Below are 23534 nucleotides of genomic sequence, written 5' to 3' on the forward strand. Positions count from 1 at the left end.
ATATGAGCTGAAGCTAGCAAATGTGAATCAGAAGAGACTTTCATTCTTGAAATAGTGATAAGGATTTAAACAAAGTGTATGTCTAAGTAGCCTGGCTATTTTTGTCTTTTCACTGTTGCTTCTGGGTACAATATTAGATATGTTTTGATTGCCCTCTCTCTCTTTTTTTATATCTTTACTTTTTTTAATTTTTTTTTTTTTTTAGTTATACATGGACACAATATCTTTATTTTGTTTATTTTTATTTTTTTATGTGGCACTGAGGAACGAACCCAGGGTCTCACACATGTGAGGCGAGCGCGTTACTGTTGAGCCACAACCCTAGCCCTATATCTTTATTTAATTTATTTATATGTGGTGCTGAGGGGGCTGGGGATGTGGCTGAAGCGGTAGCGCGCTCGCCTTGCATGCGTGTGGCCCGGGTTCGATCCCCAGCACCACATACAAACGAAGATGTTGTGTCTGCCGAAAACTAAAAAATAAATATTTAAAAAAAAAAATTATATGTGGTGCTGAGGATCGAACCCAGGGCCTTGCATGTGCTAGGCAAGCCCTCTACTGCTGAGCCACAACCCCAGCCCTTGATTGTCCTCTCTTAACATCTATAAAATTGGAGTAAAAGTTTGCCTTCTGGAAGGTCACATAATACTTGTAGCAAAGCTAGATAACTTAAGGGTGCTTTTATGTGAGCAACACACTTAGACATTGCAAATGCCCAGTCCCAAGAGTTTAGAACCTGGCTGCCCTCTTCTGGGTCTATCCCTTGGTGGTTTCTTTCCAGAAGAATTGTATTTGTTATCTTTTTTACTCTTTCCCTCACTCCAGTTTCTTTTCTCTTAATGAAGTTACTAAAAACCTCAGTTATTCTTACTTTTCTCTATCCTTTTATGCCTAATAAGCAAATTTTGTCCATTCTTTTTCTTCAGTACTGCTCCTATCTGCCTACATTTCAAAATCCCCCTAGTTCATGTTAGTTCATACTAACATGAACAATTGCATTGGCTGAATGCAATCAACAATTGAATTACCTGAACAATTTACCTGAACAATTGCATTGGCTCTCTTACAAGTCTTCCCGACCTTAAGTTTCTCTCTTATCTCCTTAGAACATGCTTTTTATCACATCTCACTATGTGATGTGAGTTTACATGTTCTACCACTCCCTGTTGCCTACAGAATAAAGTTCAGATTCCTTGGTGTGACGTTCAAGTCCTGCACAGCCTGGCCTCAGCCCACCTCTCTAGTCTTTTCTGCCACAACTCAAGTGCATTTCCTCTTACTTCAAACTTGACTGCTTATTATTTCTGGATGGAGCCCTGTATTTTTTCATGTCTTCGTTAACTTTTTATTCAGCTGTTTTTTTTTGTTTTGTTTTAAATATTTTATTTTTTTTAGTTTTCGGCGAACACAACATCTTTCTTTGTATGTGGTGCTGAGGATCGAACCCGGGCCGCAGGCATGCCAGCCAGGCGCGCTACCGCTTGAGCCACATCCCCAGCCCTCATTCAGCTGTTTTTAAAAGCTTGAATTTTGCTGCTCTTAGCATTTTGTATCCCCTCTTTCCCAAATGCCAGCCTTCTATTCAGGAGTCTCTGAGAGGAGGATTACAAGTTTGAGGCCAGTTTAGGCAACTTAGCAAGACCCAGTCTCCTAAAATAAAAAGGTCTGGAGATGTAGCTCAATGGTAGAGCACCTCTGGGCTCAATCCTGCAAAAACAAAAGCAAAGCCAGCTCAGTGTCTTGTATATATATAAGTAGGTGCTGCAAAAATATGTGTCTTGGCCTATGGCTATAGCTCAGTAGTAAAGCACTTTCCTAGCATATGCAAAGCCCCAGATTTGAGTCCCCAACATGGGGGGGGGGGTGTTGGGGGAGGAATGTCTGTCTTTAGTTGAACTGTGGAGACCAAAACAGTTTGTTTCCTGAACAACTCTTGCCCCTTTCCTCTTTGAGAATGCTCTGCAGTCCCTCCTGCTCCGGTCTTGGTTTGCTCTTGCCCACTTCTCTTTCAGCTTTATCACCAGACCACAGGCAGTTCACAGAAGGCCCACTGAAGGGAGAACCTGGAGGAAAGAGTCAAGTCATTTCTCCAATATCCTCTCGCCTCTGATCTGTACGGCAAAGTAATTACTCTGGGGCTGGGGATATATCTCAGTTAGTATAGTGCTTGCCTTGCATGCATAAGGCCCTGAGTTCAATCCCCAACACCACCAAAAAAAAAAAAAAAAAAAAAAAAAAGCAATTACTCTGTAGTCTTCCTCCTTGAAAGCTAAACTGGTCATATTTGTAGATTGGATCTTGAGTCCAGGGTTTATCTTGAGTATAGGGTACAAGATGTGGGTTTTTGTGGGGTTTTTTTTTTGGTAGTTGTAGATAAACAGAATGCCTTTGTTTTATTTGTTTATTTTTATGTGGTGCTAAGAATTGAACCCAGTGCCTCACATGTGATATGCAAACGCTCTGCCACTGAGTCCTAGCCCCACAAGATGGGTTTTTAAGAGATGTCTGTGCCCATTACAAATGCTAAAATCTGTGGTACTTTGTTTTTTGCCATTAAGATACTGGGAAATGTAAAAAGAAAACTCAGCATAGTTATTTGATTTTTAAGAAAATTACAGAATATCCATAAGGCGCTGGGTTTTGTTCCCAGGACCAGAATCAAACAAACAAAAAAGAATGACACAGCTGGTGCAATGGCACTTGCTTGTAATCCCAGTAGCTCAGGAGGCTGAGGCAGGAGGATCAAGAGTTCAAAGCCAGGGCTGGAGTTGTGGCTCAGTGGTAGAGTATTTTCCTAGCATGCACAAGGCACTGGGTTCAATCTTCAGCACCACATAAGTGTAAAATAACGATATTGTATCCACCTAAAACTAAAAAAATAAATATTAACAAAAAAAAAGAGTTCAAAGCCGGCCTCAGCAAAAGAGAGACACTGAGCAACTCAGTGAGACCCTGTTTCTAAATAAAATACAAAATAGGGTTGGGGATGTGGCTCAGTGATCAAATGAGTTCAAATTCAGTACCAAAAAAAAAAAAAAAGGATGACAGAACTATTTAGATTAGTGGCTAGACTGAAGTGGCAAAAATGGATTCTTTCCATTCTTTTTAAGGCCAGGTGCCTTGTGTTATGAACTGCACTCAAGAGCTCCCTGCCTTGTGTACTAAGTACTATGTAAACACTTAGCTTCCCTTTGCTATATGAGTAAAATTCAAACTCCTCATAGCATTCAGTCTTGCAGTTTGTACCTGAATTTATTGTTATTATCACTAGTAGTTTCATTAGCAGTTGCAATTTGTTAAGTACTTACTATGGGTCTGTTGGCCTTATACTGTGCCATAAAATTCCACAAGAGAATCTTCGTTTTTCATTTGGGGAGATTGAGGCTCTGAGAGGGTAGGTAATGTGCCAGTGATCATTCAACCTGGTTGGTGACAGAGCTGAAAACAGAACTCGGGTCATTTGTTTGAATGTAGTACTCGAGTCCTAACCCCTCTAACCCCTAGGTGACTCCAAGTGCCTCTCAGCATAACTTTTCACTCTTATTTATCTTACTTGTTGTTACTTCTCTCTGAACATTTTGCTTGATGCTTTTGCTGAAGTTATTTCCTCTGCTTTCTGAGCCCTTGTATCCTCTGAGGAGTCATAAGTTTTTTATTTGAGAGCACAGACTCTCCTCTCTGATGCCCTGGATTTGAATGCTGGCTGTGCCGTTCCCTACTTACTCTGTGTATTTGGGCAAGTAGTTTAACCTCTCTGTGTTTTTTTTTTTGGTCTGAAATGTGGCACCTACCTCACAGAGTAATTATGAAGAGAAAAGACACCACAGTGATGAAAGCAGTGTTCTGTATATAGTGAGACTTAAGTGTTTGCCATTAATATTGTTCATGATAAATATTTTTTTCTTGTCATCAACACAGCCCAACTTAGATTCCGAGTAGTTGGATATGTATCTGTTACCTCCCTGTGGATTGAGTGGATCTCTTGCTGATGTGTGTTGCCCTCTTAAATTGAAAGAACCCATGGGATGGCCCCCTGTGGCATGGAGATGGTGTAGTGTCACTGGCAAGCATTGGATTAACCCACTTAACCTTGCTGGTATTTTAGAGCACATCATTTGTGGTGTTTTGCTCTTTTGGTTTTGCAGGTTCTTCTAGTTGCTGGAAATGGAATGCAAAGGCTGGTGTCTGGGAGGATAGGAGGGGCACCTCCTCCTGGACTTGACCAGTAGATGCTTAGGAAGGGTAGAATATGATCTCCACCCTGCAATGATACCCGCACACCCACACATCCTGCAGAGACCACTGTGGAGCTTCTGCTTTTTATCTTTCTAGCTTAGTACTTCTCCCTCAGAGTTTTCAATTTTATTGATGATGTTTGTGCTCATAGTTGTAAAAGGGGAGGTTGTAGGGCCTTGGAATCAAAACAGATCTGAGTTTTAATGTCAGCTGTGCCATTTACTGATTCTGTGTCCTTGGGCATGTCTGCCGTAGGCCTCAGTACCCTTATTTGTAAAATGAGAACAATAATCATGAGCAGTGCATGGAGCATGTGGCATAGACCCTAGCTCTGAAAGTGTGCTTGATAAATGGCAGTTATTGTTATTAAAGCAGCAGAGGATTAGGAGTGATGAAGAAAGAAAAGAACAAATAGTTCCTGGTTATCTGCTGTTGCCAGGCATGGTGCTAGGCTCCTGACCCATAGAGATTGTATTTTATTTTATTTTATTTTTTTTTAAGAGAGAGGGGGGGGGCGGAGAGAGAGGGGGAGAGAGAGAGAGAGAATTTTAATATTTATTTTTTAGTTATCGGCGGACACAGCATCTTTGTTATGTATGTGGTGCTGAGGATCGAACCCGGGCCGCTCGCATGTCAGGTGAGCGCGATACCGCTTGAGCCACATCCCCAGCCTCGAGATTGTATTTTATACTTTGGGCTTCTCTGAAGTGTGGCAGTGTACTCTCCATTTTATAAAAGAGGAAACAAGTCATTTGCTTGAGGTTTCACATAAGGTAATGAGTGGTACCACTAAAATAGCCTGCTGTGTTTTATTCCAAAGCTTAAAGCTTTTCTAGAACACTCTAATGCCTCTTAAAGTGTTGAACAAGATACACGGACAAGAAAGCCCTCAGAATAAAGCAAGGCCTCCAGAGGACAGGTGCAGGTTAGTGGGGCTTCATGAAGGAACTGAGGCCGTGCTTTAAAGGGGAGTTGGCCAGAAAGAAGGTGTACCTAGGGAGGCGAGAGGGTGTGTGTGTGGGGAACCTGTCTTTTTAGTGGGGAACCTGTCTTTTTAGATCAGGCTGTCTGGGTGGTGGAGTCAAGCCAATATGAGGCTCTTTGCCTCATATGCTAGTTGAACCAGTTTGGACTTTAACCTCTAGGCAGTGGTGTAACCTGGGACATTTTAGAGCAGAGAGAGATTAAATCAGAGTAGATGTGGCCAAGTCCAGAGAGGCATTGTGTAAGGAGTGGGAGGATCTCTCCTACTTGGGAGGCTCTTGAGGCAACAAACAAGGAGGTGATGGCCTGGAGGACAACAGCTGTGAGAAAGAAGAGACCCTTGGCTGACTCTTTCTGGCTGCCTAAGAAGAGGGGTGAGTGGATGGCAGGATTACAAACCTACCACAGGAGAAGGACAGTCCTGCTGACAGAAGGGAGGGCTCCCGGAACAGTCCTAGACATCTGACTACATTTTTACCCAGGATCCACCCGTGTGCAGAAGACCTTGTAGAAAAGCCCAGTAACAGTTGTTATGTCTGGCATGAAACGCCCCCAATGGCTCCTGTGTTGAGGGCTTGGTCCCTGGTGTAGCAATGTTCAGAGGTGGGCTTTGGGGAGGTGATTGAATCATGAGGGCTCTGAACTTACCAGTGGGTCAGTCCACTGAGGGAGTCATGATTCGAGTGGACTAGTGGGAGGTGACAGAAACCGCAGGAGGTGGAACCTAGTGGGGAAGTAGGTCCTTGGGAATATGCTCTTGGGAACTGTAAAACTTGACAATTTAGCAAGGCCCTCTCTTTTGGAGGGAGTACCAGGATTGAACTCAGGGGCACTGGACCACTGAACCACATCCCTATCCCTCTTTTTTTTTTTTTTTTTTTAATATTTATTTTTTAGTTTTCGGCAGACACAACATCCTGGTTTGTATGTGGTGCTGAGGATCGAACCCGGGCCACACGCATGCCAGGCGAGCGCGCTACCGCTTGAGCCACATCCCCAGCCCCCTATCCCTCTTCTTTGATTTTATTTAGAGCCAGGGTCTCACTGAGTTGCTTAGCTCCTTGCTTTTGCTGAGGCTGACTTTGAACTTGCAATCCTCCTGCTTCAGCCTCCTAAGCCGCTGGGATTACAGGCATGTGTCATGCCTGGCTACAAAACCCTATCTTAAAATAAAAAAGACTGGAGTCATGACTTAGTGGTAGAGATTCAATCTCCAGTACCTCAAAAAAGAAAAAGAAAAAGAAGTGGGATATTTTTATTTTTGTTTGAGTTTGGTTTATTTCTTTTTTTTTTTAATTTAATTTTATTTATTTTTATTTTTTATTTTTTTTTAAATGCATTACAGGATTTTCAATTTTATTAAATTTTTTTTAAAGAGAGAGTGAGAGAGGGAGAGAGAGAATTTTTTTTTTTAATATTTATTTTTTAGTTATCGGCGGACACAACATCTTTGTATGTGGTGCTGAGGATCGAACCCGGGCCGCACGCATGCCAGGCAAGCGCGTTACCGCTTGAGCCATATCCCCATCCCTCTTTTTTTTTTTTTAATTTTAATATTTATTTTTTAGTTTTTGGCGGACACAACATCTTTGTTTGTATGTGGTGCTGGGGATCGAACCTGGGCCGCATGCATGCCAGGCGAGCGCGCTACCCCTTGAGCCACATCCCCAGCCCCAAGTTTGGTTTATTTCTTTGCATCAAAAAGCCTAGAGTTGGGGCTGGGGATGTGGATCAAGTGGTAGCGCGCTCGCCTGGCATGCATGCGGCCCGGGTTTGATCCTCAGCACCACATACAAATAAAGATCTTGTGTTCGCTGAAAACTAAAAACTGAAAAAAAAAAAAAAAAAAAGCCTAGAGTCAAGGCCGGGTATGGTGGCCATGCCTGTAATCCCAGCAGTTCAGGAGGTTGAGACAGGAGGATGGCTGGTTCAAAGCCTCAGCAATGGCATGGTGCTTAGCAACTCAGTGAGACCCTTTCTGTAAATAAAATACAAAATAGGGCTGGGGTCGTGGCTCAGTGGTTGAGTGCCTGAGTTCAATCCCCAGTACAAAAAAAAAAAAAAAAATCATAGAGTTCCCCCACATCACTGATAGGGCTGGCCTTAAGACATTGAAATTGAGGCCTTTTTGTTTTGTGGGTCTGGAACTTGCACAGGTCTGATTCGGCTTCTAGAGCTCCTTTTGCCATGGAGTAAGGGATAGCCTCAAGTTAAAGCTAACCCTGGGAAAAGAAGACAGCAACTATAGGAGACATCTTTGTTCGACAAGGAAACAGAGACTTGGAGAAGTTAGACAATTTGCCCAAAGTCCCACAGCTAGTAAAAGTCAGAACCAAAATAGAACCTAAGTCTGATTCCAAATCCTAGCACTCAGAAATAACCACCATTAAGGCTTTGGTGAATACCCATCCAGACTTTCTAGTGTTTATGTCTCATAGTTCTTTTACTGTAACAAAGCTCCATGCAGCATCAGATACTAAGAAAGGTTTACTTAGCTCACAGTTTTAGAGAGTGAAAGCCCACGAACAAGCTGCCCCATCTGTTCGGCCTCTGGTGAGCGCCTTGTGGTGAATGGCATCACAGTGGTGGCAGTGCCTGAGAGAGAGCACACCATGAAACAGGAAGCCAAAGGATTTGAGCCAGGCTCCCCACCCCGATTTTTTTTTTTTTTTTTTTGGAATGGGGATTGAACCCAGGGGCACTTTACCACTGAGCTACATCCCCAGCCCTTTTTATTTTTGAGACGGGGTCTTGCCGAGTTGCTGAGGCTGACCTCCTGCTTCAACCTCCTGAGTTGTTGGGTTTATAGGTATGCACCACTCACTGTGCTTGAATTATAACAATTCATTTTTGAAGAACCCCTAATAGTTCAAAATACCACTCCCATTTACCAAATTACCTTCCCATAGACCCCGCCTCTGAAAGGATCCACCACCATTCAACATTGCCACACTGAGGATTAAGCTTCTAGTGAACCTTTGGGGGCAAGCCACATCCCAGCTGTAGCAATATGTGTCTCTATAACACATATGTGTGGTTATAAATGTGATATGTGTATACTTTGACTTATGCTGCACCCCTTTCTGATGGGTTTGGATACATCAGGGCATACTCACAGCTGCCACCCTTAGTGCCTTATTGGCAGTTCTGAGATCCTGAAAGCTCTGAAGGCTGAAAATAATTTTCTGGTAAGTTTGGACCAAGCTTAATTTGGGCTCAGTTTGGCAGTAAGAATTGCTTTTACTGATATGAGACTATTTATAGGCTTTATTTATCCCACTAAGTGTCATTATTCATGAGTTATACTATGCCACATACTCTGCTGGGGTTATTGTAGTATATGGTACAGGTAGTGTATTATCTTTCTAAAACCCCCAAATTCATTTCAAAATGCATCTGGCTCAGAGGGTTTCAGATAAGGGATTGTAGGTCTCTCTCAGGGTACACTGCTGCTCAGGCTGAGGAAGAGCCTCAGGAGCCAACACTGTCTATTTAGGAAGGCATGCGAGAGGAGTTTTGAGTCCCTAAGATGTGTGGTGCAAAGTGCAGAAGTTGCAAGACAATTCCAACACTTCTGTACTTTTTTCACATTGAGATGAAGCTGGAGGGTTTTTTCCACCATATTTTTCAATCAGTGCATTATAGTTGTACACAATGGTGGGATTTATTGTTACCCATTTGTATATGCACACAACATAGCAGTCTATTTTGGTCAAACTGATCCCCAGTAAATCCCCTTCCTTCCTTAGTTCCCCCCGCTTGTCCCTTTCCTCTACTCTGCTGATCTCCCTTCCATTTTCATGAGATGCTCCCACCTTTCTTTTCCTATGTTCTCTTTCAAGCTGGAGTTGTTACTATGGTTGACTTACTAGGTAGTTTCCTACTAGGAAATGCCATTAGTTGTAGGCATGAAAGGTGGTCATGGGGGAGGCACCCAGAAATCACCACTGAGAAATGACCTGAACATAAGAAGAATTGAGTCCATTTGCTAAGTGTGCATTTCCTGACTGCCTAGTATGGGCTCTGTATTATGGCAAGGCAGAAGCCACTGAGAGGTAAGACAAAACCAGATAAGCCCAGTTATGATTCCATTATGAAGAATGCCTGGACACTTTGTGAGCATGTGAGAAGAGGGCTAGAGACAGCTTTCTGAAGATGGCTTCTGAGCTGAGCCTTGAAGTTGAAGAATGAGTTTGTAGTCCACCATGTGATGGAGGTTAGGATACATTCAGGATCAACTTTGCAAAGTGTAAAATAAATACTTGATATTAGTAGGAAAAAAATATACCCAGGATCGGGGATAGGATGAGGAGGCATCATCTGGAAAGGTAAATTGGTGTGACTGGATTGAGGAGTAGGGAGGACAGGCTGGAGTGGGGGTGGGATGGGCTAAGAGGTACTCTGCAGCTATTTACAAAGGACCTTATGTGTAACTCAGAGATTAGTTTTATTCCAAAAGTCTTAAAAATTATTGAGGGATTTTATACATAATAATGAGCTGCTTAGATTGTGTTTTCCACGTGGTGGCAGGCTGGTTTGGAGAGGGGGAAGATGGAGGTAAAGAAATCATTTTGGGTTTTGCAGAAATATTGAAGGCCTGAACTAAAGCATGTCGGTGGGGACAGGGACAAGTGTCAGGTTTAAAGGTATTTATCAGAGGAAATTCATAGACTTGATAACTGAATGTGAAAAGAAAGAAAAGATCCCAGAAGTGACCCTATTAAATTGGCTGACAATGGATTGGGGGTCTGAGGTGGGGAAAAAGGGCAGAGTGGAAGTGGGGGAGCAGGAGAGGAGACAGGACAGGAAGTTGTGGCCAGAGAGGGAATCATGGTACTTTCTAATGGTAAATTTGGTAAGGAGCTGCTGACAATCAGCTTCTGTGCCATATTCTGGGGAAAAGAAGTTCTGAGAAGACTGTCCTGTGGCTAGAAATTCCCCAAATCCTGCCTTAAAATTTCCATCTGTGGAGTCATGAATGAAGATGTCCAGCCTTGCTGGACTGAGTCCAGGGAGAGATCCCATGTGAGAGCATTGGCAAGATGTAGGTCTGCAGGGCAGTTTCCCCACCAGTGTGCTTCCTACCCATGGACATAAGCTGAATCCACAGGGGCAGACCATTTGTCCCCAGGAGATGTCATTTCAGCCTGGCAGTTAGGAAGTATCCAAAGAAAGAAATTCCTGAGGGTGTCATTAGAAAGCACTAACATTCCTTTGGAAAGTGCAGGTGCCTTTGCATGTTATAAAGCCCCAGGAGCTGTTAATGTTGAAGTCCCTATTTTATAGATGAAGAAACTAAGACCCAAAGAGAGGAAGTGACTTCTCAAGTCACACAGGAACGTAATGGTCAAGTGGGACTTTGACTGTAATTGATTCTTTCATATCTGTAATACATTGAATGTCTGTTGCGTCCCAGTCCCTGGATGCATCTCAGGGAAATAGCACGAAGGCAGTCTTGCCTCATAGGGTGTAACTTTTAGTGAGGATGGCATCCAATAATAAATAAATAAAATTTTATTGTAAATGTGATGTAATATCAAAGGGTAGTGGTTATTTTATTTTTGTAGTGCTGGGGATTGAACCCAGGGCCTCATGCTAGGCAGTACTCTACCACTGAGCCCCAACCCCTGCCCTTCAAATGGTACAAATTCTAAGAGGAAAAAAAAATTTAAAAGCTGGCCTGTCATTCTCAAACTGTGCATTAAAGCACACAGAGCTGAGGCTCTGCAGTGACACTCACAGGGACATTGTGGGAGATTTAAAACTTTTCAGGGTAAACAGGAACCACTGGCTCACAGTTTCATCAGTGGAGAGTGCTGCATTCCTTTTTGAGATCATATTTTTAGAAACTTGGGTTTTGGTGGCTGCTGTGATTTAATGCACGTCCCTGTCCAAAATGCTTGAGACGGAAAATGTTTCAGTTAATGGATTTGTTTTCCAGATTTTGGAGATGTAGCTCAAGGATAAAACATGAAATTCACTGTGTTTCATATATATCTTATATACATAGCCAGGAGGTAATTTTGTGCAATATCTTTAATAATGTGACCAATGAGTCACATTCCCTAAGATATTTTGTATTTTATTTAGAGACAGGGTCTCACTGAGTTGCATGAAACTAAGTTTGGTGGCGTAGAATTTTCCACTGTGGAATCATGGTGGAACTCAAAAAGTTTTGGATTTTGGACATTTTGGATTAGATATGTTCAACCTATACTGTGCTTAAACCATGTGAAATATTTTATATGTGATGTCCACCTGATTCCAAGGTTTGAGAAGTTGTGTAGTATAACAGGCATACATTGGTGAGTAATTGTTACTAATTTTTGTTAGGGTTTGGTTTTGGTGGTGCCAGAGATGGAACCCAGGACCTCAGAGATTCTGGACAAGTGCTCTGAGCTGTATTCCCAGCCCAGTAATTGTGCTTAAGATGGAATGGAAGCTGGGTGTGGTGGTGCACATCTGTAATCCCACCAGCAACTGAGGAGGTTGAGGCAGGAGAATCAAAAGTTCAAGGTCAACTTCAACAATTTAGTGAGACCCTCAGCAATTTAGGAAGGCTCTGTCTCAAAAATAAAAAGGAATGAGATGTAGCTCAAGGATAAAGCACCCTGGATTCAGTCCTCAGTACCAACCAACAAACAAAAAACAAAACTGCTACTAAGTTGTGAGGACTTACATACATATTAATTTATTTGGCACTAACTACTTAAAACTGTTAGATATTTCTCGTGGCTTCAAGGTGTCTTGAAAAAATGATTGAGAAGGAGGGTGCTGTGGACTGAGAAAATTTAGGAGCCTCTGAATTAAGGGCAAGGAGTCTTGTGAGGTGGCAGGGACTCAGGTAGTGTCAGAGTAAGTGTTAGACCTTTGTAATGAAAGGGAGTGATGGATGGGGTCCAGAGGAAGCACATTTCAGACAGAGGGACCCGTAATAGCAAAGGTCCTGAGTCGGTAATGTGCTTGGTGTGCCCCAGGAACAGCCAAAAATGAAGTGTGGCAGGGTCTCAGTGAGTGAGGTTGGAGAGGCACTAGAGGCCTAGTCTTATAAAACTCTGATGAGGGGGTTGGATTTTATTCTCAAGGTGATGGGAAGCTACTTGAAGTTCCTTCTGATATAGTGATGTGATTTTTTTTTCAAAGTTTATTCCGTCTGCTGTTTTGGAAACTGACTCTTGGGGTGTACACATAATAGCACACAAGACAGTTAGGAAGCTGCTGTTGTAGTCTCAGTGAGAACTTGTGTGTGTGTGTGTGTGTGTGTGTGTGTGTGTGTGTTTCACTCTTTTGAAGGGGGTACTGGGGATTGAACTCAAGGCACTCGACCACTGAGTCACATTCCCTAAAATATTTTGTATTTTATTTAGAGTCAGGGTCTCACTGAGTTGCTTAGTGCCTTGTAGTTGCTGAGTCTGGGTTTGAACTCACAATCCTCCTGTCTCAGCCTCCAGAGCCGCTGGGATTACAGGTGTGCATCACCACGCCTGGCAACTTCTGGGTATATTTTTAAAAGTAGAACTTGCCAGAGTTGCTAATGAATTAGTTGTAGATGTGAGAAGGAAAAAGTCACGGGTGGATCCTGGGTTTTTAGTCTGAGCAAGTGGTTGAATGACGTGACATTTAACTGAGGTGAAGAAAGCAGAGCAGGGAGGTAGGGCATAAGAACCTGGAAGGTCTGTGATGGAGTGATTGGCATATTGGTGGTTTTTAAAACCTTGACGCTGTGAGATCTTTAGATGAGGAAAAGTTAGAGAGGAAGTCTGAGTCTGAAGCCTTGCCTGGGGATTCCCTGGGGGCATGGGGGCAGGGTGTGGAGAAAGAAATGAGCCTTCCTGGACTAAAGAAAGTGTTCATGGAAGGAGGAAGTGATCATCCATCATGTACTGCAAAGAGGTGGAAGTAGACTGGGCTGAAGACTGAGAACTGACATTGGGATTTGGCAACATGAAGGTTATGGGCATCTTGACACAAGCAGTTGCAGTGGAGACAGGGCCAATTGCAGGGGTTGAGAAGAGGCTGGCATGTGAAATCCAGAATCTGTTCCCATTCCCTTGGATTTTACCTAATGTACTTTTCCGCTCCAGGGTCCCATCTAGGTCACCACATTAGATTTAGTTGTCCTGTCTCCTTAGGCTCTTGGCTGAGATGTCCCTTGTTTTTCACAACCTTGACAGTTCTGAGGGTACTGGTCAAGACCCCCCCCCCCCGTTTGGATTCATCTGATGTTTTTCTCAGACTATGGGAGCACCTCAGAGGTGAAGTTTCATTCTTATCGTGCTACATCAAAGGTGCACACTAACATGACCTATGCTGTTTGATATGAAACTTGGCCACGTGGCCCAGTAAGTTTTTGTTAGGTTTCTCCACCATAAAGCTTTCATTTTTCCCATTTCCATACTGTACTCTTTGGAAGGAAGTCACTGTATGCAGCCCGTGCTTGAAGAGTGGGAAGTCATGCTCTGCCTCCTTGGAGATGGAGCTGTCTCTATAAGTTATTTGGAATTCTTCATGGAAGACTTGTCTCTTCTCTCCCATGTATCAACATGGACCGATGGACACTTATTTTATACATTGAGTTATAATCCAGTGCTACTTTATTTTATTGCTCAGTTGTTCCCACTTTGGCCGTTGGGAGCTCTTTCACTCTCTCAGTTGGCTGCTGTGTCCCTTTAACTATCCTCATTATTGTGGCTGGGTTGGTTTTTATTTTTATTTTTCCCCAAAGCACTTTCTTGATTTCTGGCACTACAAGATGTTTAGGGCTCATTTTGTACATTTTCTGTTCCAGTCCTAAAATAGTCATCCTTCCCAGGAGCTCTGGTTCCTTTTATTGGAGAACAATATGAGAAATCAAGGTCTGAAGTCAGGCACAGGGCACCCGCCTGTAATCCCAGTGACTCAGGAGGCTTAGGCAGGAGGATTGTTAAGTTTGAGGCCAACCTCAACAATTTAGTGAGGTCCTGTCTTAAAGAAAGTTGGGGTTGTGGCTTAGTGATTAGGTGTCCCTAGGTTCAATCCCCAGTAGAAAAGCAAAAACCCAACAAAGAAAGAAACCAAGATCTGAGCATTAGAGTGTGCTCATTGTTGTGTTCTTGGTTCTAGGTCCTCTCAACTGACAGAGCAAGGAAATATGTGTATATATTCTTATTATGTATATATACACATCTATAAATATTTCTACATGTAACTCTATATTAGGCTGAATATGAATGCATAAGATGTCTTCAACTCTAATCCCTTGCTACATGGATTATCCTAGCTTCTTCCCTTTGCTTTATCTGCAACCTCCCACTCCAACTCACCATCCATTCATGCTATTTTTCAAACCAGTGTACATGTGTAGTGGGTTCAGAATTGTTAATCCATACCCTCATGGGACAGTGCTGTCAACGAGAGCACAGTGCTTACATACAGTTTCATTTGCTGTTAGTCTGACAGTCTCCACTCATTGCTGAAATTACTTAGAAATTTCTCCTACCCCTCTCAGTGTGTTTGTTTGATACATTTGGGATAGAGTTGGATTTTTTTTTTTTTTTTTGTCATTTTCTACATTCACTCCAGGATACCCTGATTTCCTAAATGATTTTTTGTATTGTTTTGTTTTTGCAGTGCCGGGGATCAAACTCAGGGCTTTGCACATGCTAAGTCCTAAATGATTTTTTGAAATTTGTATTCATTAGAGCTTGGTGCCATGGAAACTGCTTGGTCCCACTTGCTTGGGAGGCTGAGGCAGGAGGATCCCTTGAACCTAAGAGTTCAGGGCCAGTCTGTACAACAAAGAGAGACCCTGTCTCTTGAAAAAAATTGCATATATTAAAGTTCATTCTTTGTGCTATAATGTCATATGGGTTTTTATTTTTTATTTTGTGGTTCTGGGGATTGACCCCAGGGCCTTATGCATGTGAGGCAAGCACTCTACCAACTGGGCTATATCCACAGCCCTATTATTGTCTTTTGAGGTTTGATAACACATTCTTTTTTATTACTGAAAATATTTATATGAATGTATTGAGTTTGTTTATCAATTCACTCATTGAAAAATATCTTGGTTGCTTTTAGTTTGGGCAATTGTAAATAAAGCTATAAACATTTGGGTGCAGTTCTTTATGTAGGCATAAATTAACAAATTAATAGGTACCTGTGAGTGTGATTGTTTGGTCAAATGGTAATACTATTTAGCTTTGGAGGAAAGTGACAAATTGTCTTCCAGAGTAGCTGTACCATTTTCTATGTTTATATTCAGTGAAATGAGTATTGGCCTCTATCCTTGACAGCAACTGGCATTGTAATTTTTTAAAAATTTCAGACATTCTTAACCTGGCATGCTATTCACTAACTTGAAAGCTTAGTTCTTGGGCTGCGGATATGGCTCAGTGGTAGAGCATTTCCCTAGCATGTTTTAGGCCCTGGGTTTGATTCTCAGCACCATATATAAATAAATAAAATAAAAGTCTGTCAACAACTAAAAAATATATATATTATATATTTTTTAAAAACTTAGTTCTTTAAGCTGCGTAGCTTACTGAAAAAGCAAGAGTAGAATCCAGCAGGGCATTTGGTTTCCAGAAGTAATTTTTAAGTAACCCTGGGGACAACAGGACTCAAAACAACCTGTTCTAATTCTCCGTTTCTTGTTTTCATTGTGCACTGAAGGTAATGGGAAGATCACTTTGAATATCCCAAAAGAATACCACAAGTTTAAGCTGGGATAATATGTATTTGTATGGCGCCTAAGGGATTCACACCTAGTGTTTTCTGTTGAATTATTGAGTGAGTGTACCACTTACACTGCGTGGTATGCTGGATGACGGAACAATTGGGCAAGGTCTCATCCTCAGTAAACTTCCCAGTCTAACTGGGTAGAAAAAACAGTTGAGGCCATAATGTGGGGATAGAGGGAGCTATGAAACTGGTCGAGGAGGGATCAAGAAAGGCTCCTTGGGGCTGGGGTTGTAGTTCAGTGGCAGAGCACTTGCCTAACACATGTGAGGCACTGGGTTGGATCCTTAGCACTACATAAAAACAAAACAAAAAAAGGCATGCTGTCTATCTACAAATACAGTTTTTTTTTTTTTTTTTAAAGCTTCTTAGAAGAAGTGGCCTCTAAAATGTGTGCTGCAGCAGGGGTTGGGTCACAGTTCCATAGACTGAATTCAGCCTATTGCCTCTTGTTGAACAGCTTGTAAGCTAAGAATGGTTTCTTTTCTTTCCTTTTTTTAAGGCAGAGTCTGTATTTTGCCCAGTCTTGCCCCAAACTCTTGGAATAAAGTAACCCTCCTGCCCCAGCTTCCTGAGTAGCTGCAACTGAAAATGTTTGAATGTTTGAAAAGTCTAAAGAAACATTTTGTGACACATGGAAATTACATGAGATTCACACCTCAGGATCCTTATATAAAACTTTATTTGCCCTCTGATTGCAGAGCCAGGCAGTTGCTTGCGACACAGACTGTGAGGCCTGCAAAGCCGGGGACACAATTCTTCGGCCCTTTCAGAAAAAGTTTTCTTACCTCTGCTTACAGAATGGGTAGGAGTTAGCTGCCAACCCGTAATGAGTTAGAGGGAAGGTGGTTTCTTTTCTTTTTTTGGTATGGGGATTGGACTCAGGGGCACTCAACCACTGAGCCACACCCCAAGCCCTATTTTGTATTTTATTTAGAGAGAGGGTCTCCCTGAGTTGCTTAATGCTTTGTAGTTGCTGAAGCTGGCTTTGAACTACTGATCCTCCTGCCTCAGCCTCCTGAGCTGCTGGGATTGCAGGCATGTACCACCATGCCTGGCAGGAAGGTGGTTTCTGATGGGATCTTTGCATAGCTGCAGTGACTTTGATGTGCTTACAGCCTGGTATCAAGCAGGTAGTGGCCAGAGGACTGATGAGAGGTGGCAGCATCCAAACGAGAAAGAACCTTGGCCACCATATAAAGGGATTGGGATTATTCAGTGGAAATCTAAAAAGTGTAAAGTGAGGTGAGCATATTTACTTAAAGAAAAAAAAAATCTGCTGGAATCAGTGGCACACACCTGTAATCCCAGCAGCTCAGGAGGCTGAGACAGGAGGATCACGAGTTCAAAGCCAATCTCAGCAAAAGTGAGGCATAGCAACTCAGTGAGACCCTGTCTTTAAATAAAATACAAAAGAGGGCTGGAATTTGGCTCAGTATCTGAGTGCCCCTGAGTTCAATCCCTGGTACCCCCGCAAAAAAGAAAAGAGGCAGGGAGACTAGTTGAAGCTCTTGTAGTCATTCAGTTGAAATACTGGTAACCGATTTCTGCAGTGACATTGGGGATACACTATAAGGATTCGAGGGGCATTTCAAAGCCAAATTGAAAGGCCTTTATGTCCTAATCCTTTCAGACCACTGTTTTTCATAATAAAATACATAATATGGATGACTGTTAATGACAGATTTGTTTGCCACCAGGCACAGTGGCACATACCAGTAACCCCAGCAGTTCAGGAGGCTGAGGTAGGAGGATTGCAAGTTCAAAGCCAGCCTCAGCAGAAGTGAGGTGCTAAGCAACTCAGTGAGATCCTGTCTCTAAATAAAATACAAAATAAGGCTGGGGATGTGGCTCAGTGGCCCAGTGCCCCTGAGTTCAATCTCTGGTCCCCGCCCTCAGCCAAAAAAGAAATAATGACAGATTTGTTTCCCACAGTTCTGGAGGCAGGGAAGTACAGGATCAAGGCTCCAGTAGAATTCAGTGTCTGACTAGGGCCCACTTCCTGATTTACCTGTGACTGCCTCCTCTGTGTCCTCATGTGGCAAGAGTAGGAACTCTTTTGTCTCCTCATCCCTACATGTGGGCACTAATCCCATTTCAGAGGGTTTACCTCATGACCTAAACACCTCCTGCAGGTCTCACCTCCTAATACCATCATTTTGGGGCTTATGATTTCCATATATGGAAGGGAGGGGCATAAACATTCACAGCGTTTGGGATTGACTGGAGGTGCTGAAATGTAACTATTTTCATGTTAATAAAATAAAAACTATTTTTATTTTTACTTTTGAAAAGTTTGTTGGTTTTTTTTTTTCAGGTCTTTTGTGCTTTTATTAATAAAGCAGATTAAAGTTTGACTTTCCCAGTTCATTACTAAAATATAGCAAGATATACAGATGTACACATAAGCATACACTATTATAAACAATGATAAAGTCAGTGAGAAATCCATGTTTAGTAACAGTCTTCAGAGCAGAATTCTTCTGCAGTGTTTCACGCGCCTGGTCTTCCCTCCCATAATTTGTGAATTGATGTTGCCTCTCTGTGGCTTTGTCTTGTTCCCTGTTGACTAGAATTTTGGCTTCTCGGGCTGGGGATGTGGCTCAAGCGGTAGTGCGCTCGCCTGGCATGCGTGCGGCCTGGGTTCGATCCTCAGCACCATATATCAACAAAGATGTTGTGTCTGCCGAAAACTAAAAAAAAAGTAAATAAATAATAAAAAATTCTCTAAAAAAAAAAAAAAAAAAAAAAAGAATTTTGGCTTCTAAGGAGGAAAAGTTCTTGGCAGATTAATTTCCTTTTTAGGTTTATCTTGGTTTTACAAATCTCCCCAAATATTTCTTTGTTGAGAGTCCTTGGGCTCTTTGGTTTTTAAGGCACTTTGTTGACAAAGACAGGCACTTCTCATTCCCATAGCACTTAGACCCTTTCCAATTTTAGATCTCTTGACCTTTGCCTTTCTCTTCCTTGGAGCCGCAATCTCACTTGAAGAAGATGGTAATAAGATCACTATTTTCTATTTTATGATATGTCGGTGGCTATTAAAGTGCTTACCCTTATATGTCAGCTCATTTGATCGCTAAACCCAGAACAAAGGCAGGACAAGTCAAATTACTGAGATTAAGAGGGTGGGGCTGGTTGTGCTGGCACATGCCTGTACTTCCAGCAAATGAGGAGGCTGAGGCAGGAGGAACGAAAGGTCCAGGCCAGACGCAACAATTTCACGAGACCCTCAGCAATTTAGGAAGAACTGTCTCAAAGTCAAAAATAAAAAGGTCTGGGGATGAATTTCGTTGGTAAAGTGCCACTGAGTTCAATCCCCAGTACCTTTCCCCCAATAAATAAAAAAGATCAATAAATAATAAAGCAAAAGATACAACTTGGGTTTTCAGATTTTAGAGTTTTATTCTTAGTATAATACACCCTGTCCCCAAGAAATGGGAGTGAAGAGTAGCTAGCATGGTTAGTCAGCAGTAAAGACTTCCAGGTGAAGTCCTTTTTCTCTATCCACCCAGTGGGACTTCACCCAGACACTGGCATGGGCCTTTCCAGTGCTTCCGAGCTCTCCGAAGACTACCTGTGATTCTTAGGCTGTCATTTGGGAAAATTGTGGTCTGGTATGTTAAAGTATATGTTTAGTGGGTTTTAATTCCTTCTCCTTCTCTTTAGGTGGTTCAAACTTCAACAATTCAAGGCTGAATGAGAAAGGTCTACTTGTGGACCAAAGCTCCAGGGGTCAGGATAAACCAGAAAGCTTGCTCCCGAGGTAATGAAGCTCTTCCTTTATTTGTATCTCTTAGGACTGAGGTTCCCCTCAGTAGAGAACCAAGACCACTACTGCATGTGATGTAAATTGGCCCAGGCAGCTGGCCTAAGACATGTCCTTAATACTGATATCCATGGAGCCCTTACTGTGTACGCCAGCATCATCCTCTTACATGGACTGTCTTTGACCGAAAGGCTAACTGCTTTTCTCTGTTTGGCAGCTAAGGCAACTCAGGTGATAAAGAATTTATATAACATAAGTCACCCAAGGTCCCAGAACTAGCAAGTGGCTGATCTAGGATTTGAAACGTGGCATTCTAACCCTCAATTGGGAATGTAGAAAATTAGAAATGTTTGATTTTTTTCCCTCTCATTCTTTTAGGAGTTTCCTGATGCTGAAGATACTTCTTTCTTTTTTCCTTTTTAAATCCCCCTGCCCTTTGTGCATTAGTCTACACTCCAGTGCCCCCTACTGATCATAGCCAGAATCATCTGGTCAAGATTAAACTGGGCTTTCTTACTTATGTCCGTATTTTAATTAAGCATTTAAGAAGCAGTGAGCAGGGGCTGGGGAGATAGCTCAGTTGGTAGAGTGCTTGCCTCGTATGCACAAGGCTCTGGATTCAATCCCTAGCACCACCAAAAAAAAAAAAAAAACAGTGAGTAATCTTGGAAATTTAATTGTAGCTAGATCTATCATTCTTACCTCATTCAAGTCATCTTGGCGTAATCAGGTACATTTACATAGTCTTAGTTAGTCTATAATGATAGTAATAGTATACATGCAAAATTGTTGTAGCCAGGTGTGGTGGGGCATACTTATAATCCCAGCAATTTTGAGAGGCTGGGGCAGGAGGATCCTAAGTTTGAGGCCAGCTTCGGCAACTTAGTGAAACCCTGTCTCTAAAAAGGATATGGGGACCAAGGTTGTGGCTTAGTGGTAGAGCACTTGTCTAGCATGTGTGAGGCACTGGGTTTGACCCCTGGCACCACATAAAAATAAAAACAAAATAAAGGTATTGTGTTCATCTATAACTGAAAAAAAAATTTTAAAAAGGGTTGGGGATGTAGCTTAGTGGTAAAGTGCCCTTGGATTCAATTCCTAGTACCCCCATCCCTCAAGATTGTTTTAAGTGTCTTACATATCTTAGTTCACTAAGTAACCTTCAACAAAAATTTCTTGAGCTGTTATATAGGGTTCTGTGAGGTCGATATGTCAAATTTTGCTTATGTTGCACATAATTTGTAGTATAAGTACTACATAAATAATAATGAGATATATATTTTAATTGTCTTTTTATTTTGGATTATTCTTGTGGACTAGAGATGCAGAGTAAAATTATCAAATCAAGGGTTTTATCATCTTGTGACACATCAGGGTCCAAAAAGAGTACTTACTGTCAGATATGAATCTAAGCACTCTGTCACCATCCAATGGGCCAAATCATGGGTGATGCTGGTTTTTGTTTTTCTCACTTGAAAATGAATGAATTGTCAGACCTGGTAGTGCACATCTGTAACTCCAGTACCCTGGCAGGTTGAGGTAGGAGGTTTTCAAGTACTAACAGTCTCAGCAATTTAGTAAGACTCTGTTTCAAAGTTTAAAAAACTACATAGCTGTGTGTGGTGGTGCACACCTGTAATCCCAGCAGCTCAGGGGGCTGAGATAGGAAGATTGTGAGTTCAAAGCCAGCCTCAGAAACTTAGTGAGACCCTAAGCAACTTGGTGAGACTCTGTATCTAAATAAAATAGAATAAAGGGCTGGCTGGGGATGTGAGTTAGAGGTAAAGTACCTCTGGGTCTAATCCCTGGTACCAAATTTTTTAAAAATACTAATTGAAAGGGCTGGGGATATAGCTAAGTAGTGGAGTGTCACTGGGTTCAATTCCCAGTACCACATGCAAAAATAAAAAAGAAAGAAAGGAAGAGAAAATGAATGAAGCCAGGTACTCCTGTAATCCCAGCCACTTAGAAGGCTGAGGCAGGAGGATTGCAAGTTTGAGCCCAGCCTCAGCAATTTAGCAAGAACCTGTCTCAAAATAAAAAGGACTGGGGGTGTAGCTCAGTGTTAAAGTACCCCTGAATTAATTCTTCAATACCAAAAAGGGAGGGGGAAGAAAGAAGAAAGAAAATGAATGAATGAATTATTAGATATATCTTCAAGATCACCTTCTAGCCTAAGATTCTATGACTGTATTATCAGAAGACTCTCTAGACCAGTACACTATGCAATCAACAACACATAAGTTCACTTAATTCCCCATAGAAGTAGTGTTTCTTTAGCAAATTTGGCTTCTTTAGTCTTCTGTGATTCGGATGCTAATGTGTGGGGACTTCTAGCTTCAAACTCATTTATTTTGCCATGGAGAACTCATCAAAATATGAAAAAAAGTTTCTATTTTTTTCCAGACAGAATAAATCCAAGTCTGAGATCACAGACATGGTTCGCTCCTCCACTATCACACTATCAAACAAGGCTCATATGTTATCCATGCAGAAGTTTGGACTGCGAGATACAATTGTGAAATCACATCTGATACAGAAAGAAGAGGATTATACCTATGTCCAAAACTTCAGGTAACTAATAGGGTCATAGATCGTTTTCAAAGCAAAATGATCATTCAGTTCTCTGGAATTTAAGCACTTTCCCCCATACCCTGGATTTTGAAGCAAATAATTCTGTAGAATTTCTCCTTTCCTTTTCAATATGAGTAACTGCATTCACTCTTCATCACAGGCGTTTTTCCTGTATCTCTTCCAGGCAGGCACTGTGATAGGTATGGTACAGTGGGAGTGGCACAGCTGGCAGATAGCTACCAAAATACTTAAATAAATACAGAAGAAAGAGAGATATCCTGAGTTTGTGTATCAGTCTTAGGTCTTCTATTCCTTTAGTCATTCTGAGCCTCTGAAGAAATCATTTAAAATATAGTCAGTTAGTGTTTGATAATCTTTTTTATAGGATTACCAAAAGTTGAATGAATAAAAGAGCTGGGGCTGTAGCTCCATGGTAAAACGCTTGCATCACATGTGTGAGGTACTGGGTTCCATCCTCAGCACCACATAGAAAAAAAGTTACTGTGTGTTCATCTACAACTAAAAAAATAAATATTTAAAAACTTTTATTAGTTATTGATGGGCCTTTATTTATTTATTTGTTTATATGTGATGCTGAGAATTGAACCCAGTGTCTCACACAGGCTAGCAAGCATTCTGCCACTGAGCCACAACCCCAGTCCCTACAACTAAAAAATGTAAAAGTGTGACTGTACATATGGTGTGATGTGCTACATCGTGTACAACCATAGAAACATAAAGTTGTGCTGCAGTTGTGGACAATGAATCAAAATACATTCTGCTGTCACGTATACCTGATAAAAATAAATTAAAAAATAAAAATAAGAAATTATTTTAAAAAAGTTAAATGAATAAAGGTTGCAGGATTCTGCTGGATCTTTAATGGGATTACAAGTCAAAATAACATTGTTTCTAGAGATATAAATAGTTAGTTATGGTAAAGTAATAACCTTTTGAGCACTGGTGTTGTTTCCTTGCCAAAAGTAACTTCCAAGGCATTTCTCACTTGAGTAGCATACACAGGGTAGGCAATCGTTTTGTGGATGATGGCTCCGTAGTGGCTATTGAAGGGAAATAAGAATGTTCAGGGTGGGTCTGTGTTGTGTGAAGTCTTTATCACAAAAGCAACAGACATCATGGAGATTGCTAGTCACCCTTGATGCCATAATCACTGGTCCTGGTTAAATATGACATTTCTATGTCTTAAAATGCCACTGTGTAGAGACTGAAACTAGGTAAAATCAGCATAAAT

General features: G+C 41.7%; 1 protein-coding gene across 8 annotated transcripts in view; it reads left to right on the top strand.

Moving 5' to 3' along the window:
• Nucleotides 1-23534, top strand: part of Inpp5b (inositol polyphosphate-5-phosphatase B) — a 54559-nt gene that overhangs the window by 12425 nt on the left and 18600 nt on the right. For 7 of the 8 annotated variants that reach the window (XM_077109934.1, XM_076860717.2, XM_076860718.2 and 4 more), the window contains 2 exons: nt 19609-19705; nt 22115-22282. In XM_077109934.1, the coding sequence (XP_076966049.1) occupies nt 19609-19705; nt 22115-22282 (265 nt within the window). Of the gene's footprint in view, nt 1-5563; nt 5595-19608; nt 19706-22114; nt 22283-23534 lie in introns of those variants that run through there. The other variant, XM_076860720.2, reaches the window with a different exon arrangement.

This window comes from Callospermophilus lateralis, chromosome 7 (assembly GCF_048772815.1).
Source record: "Callospermophilus lateralis isolate mCalLat2 chromosome 7, mCalLat2.hap1, whole genome shotgun sequence".
NCBI classification, from domain to species: domain Eukaryota; kingdom Metazoa; phylum Chordata; class Mammalia; order Rodentia; family Sciuridae; genus Callospermophilus; species Callospermophilus lateralis.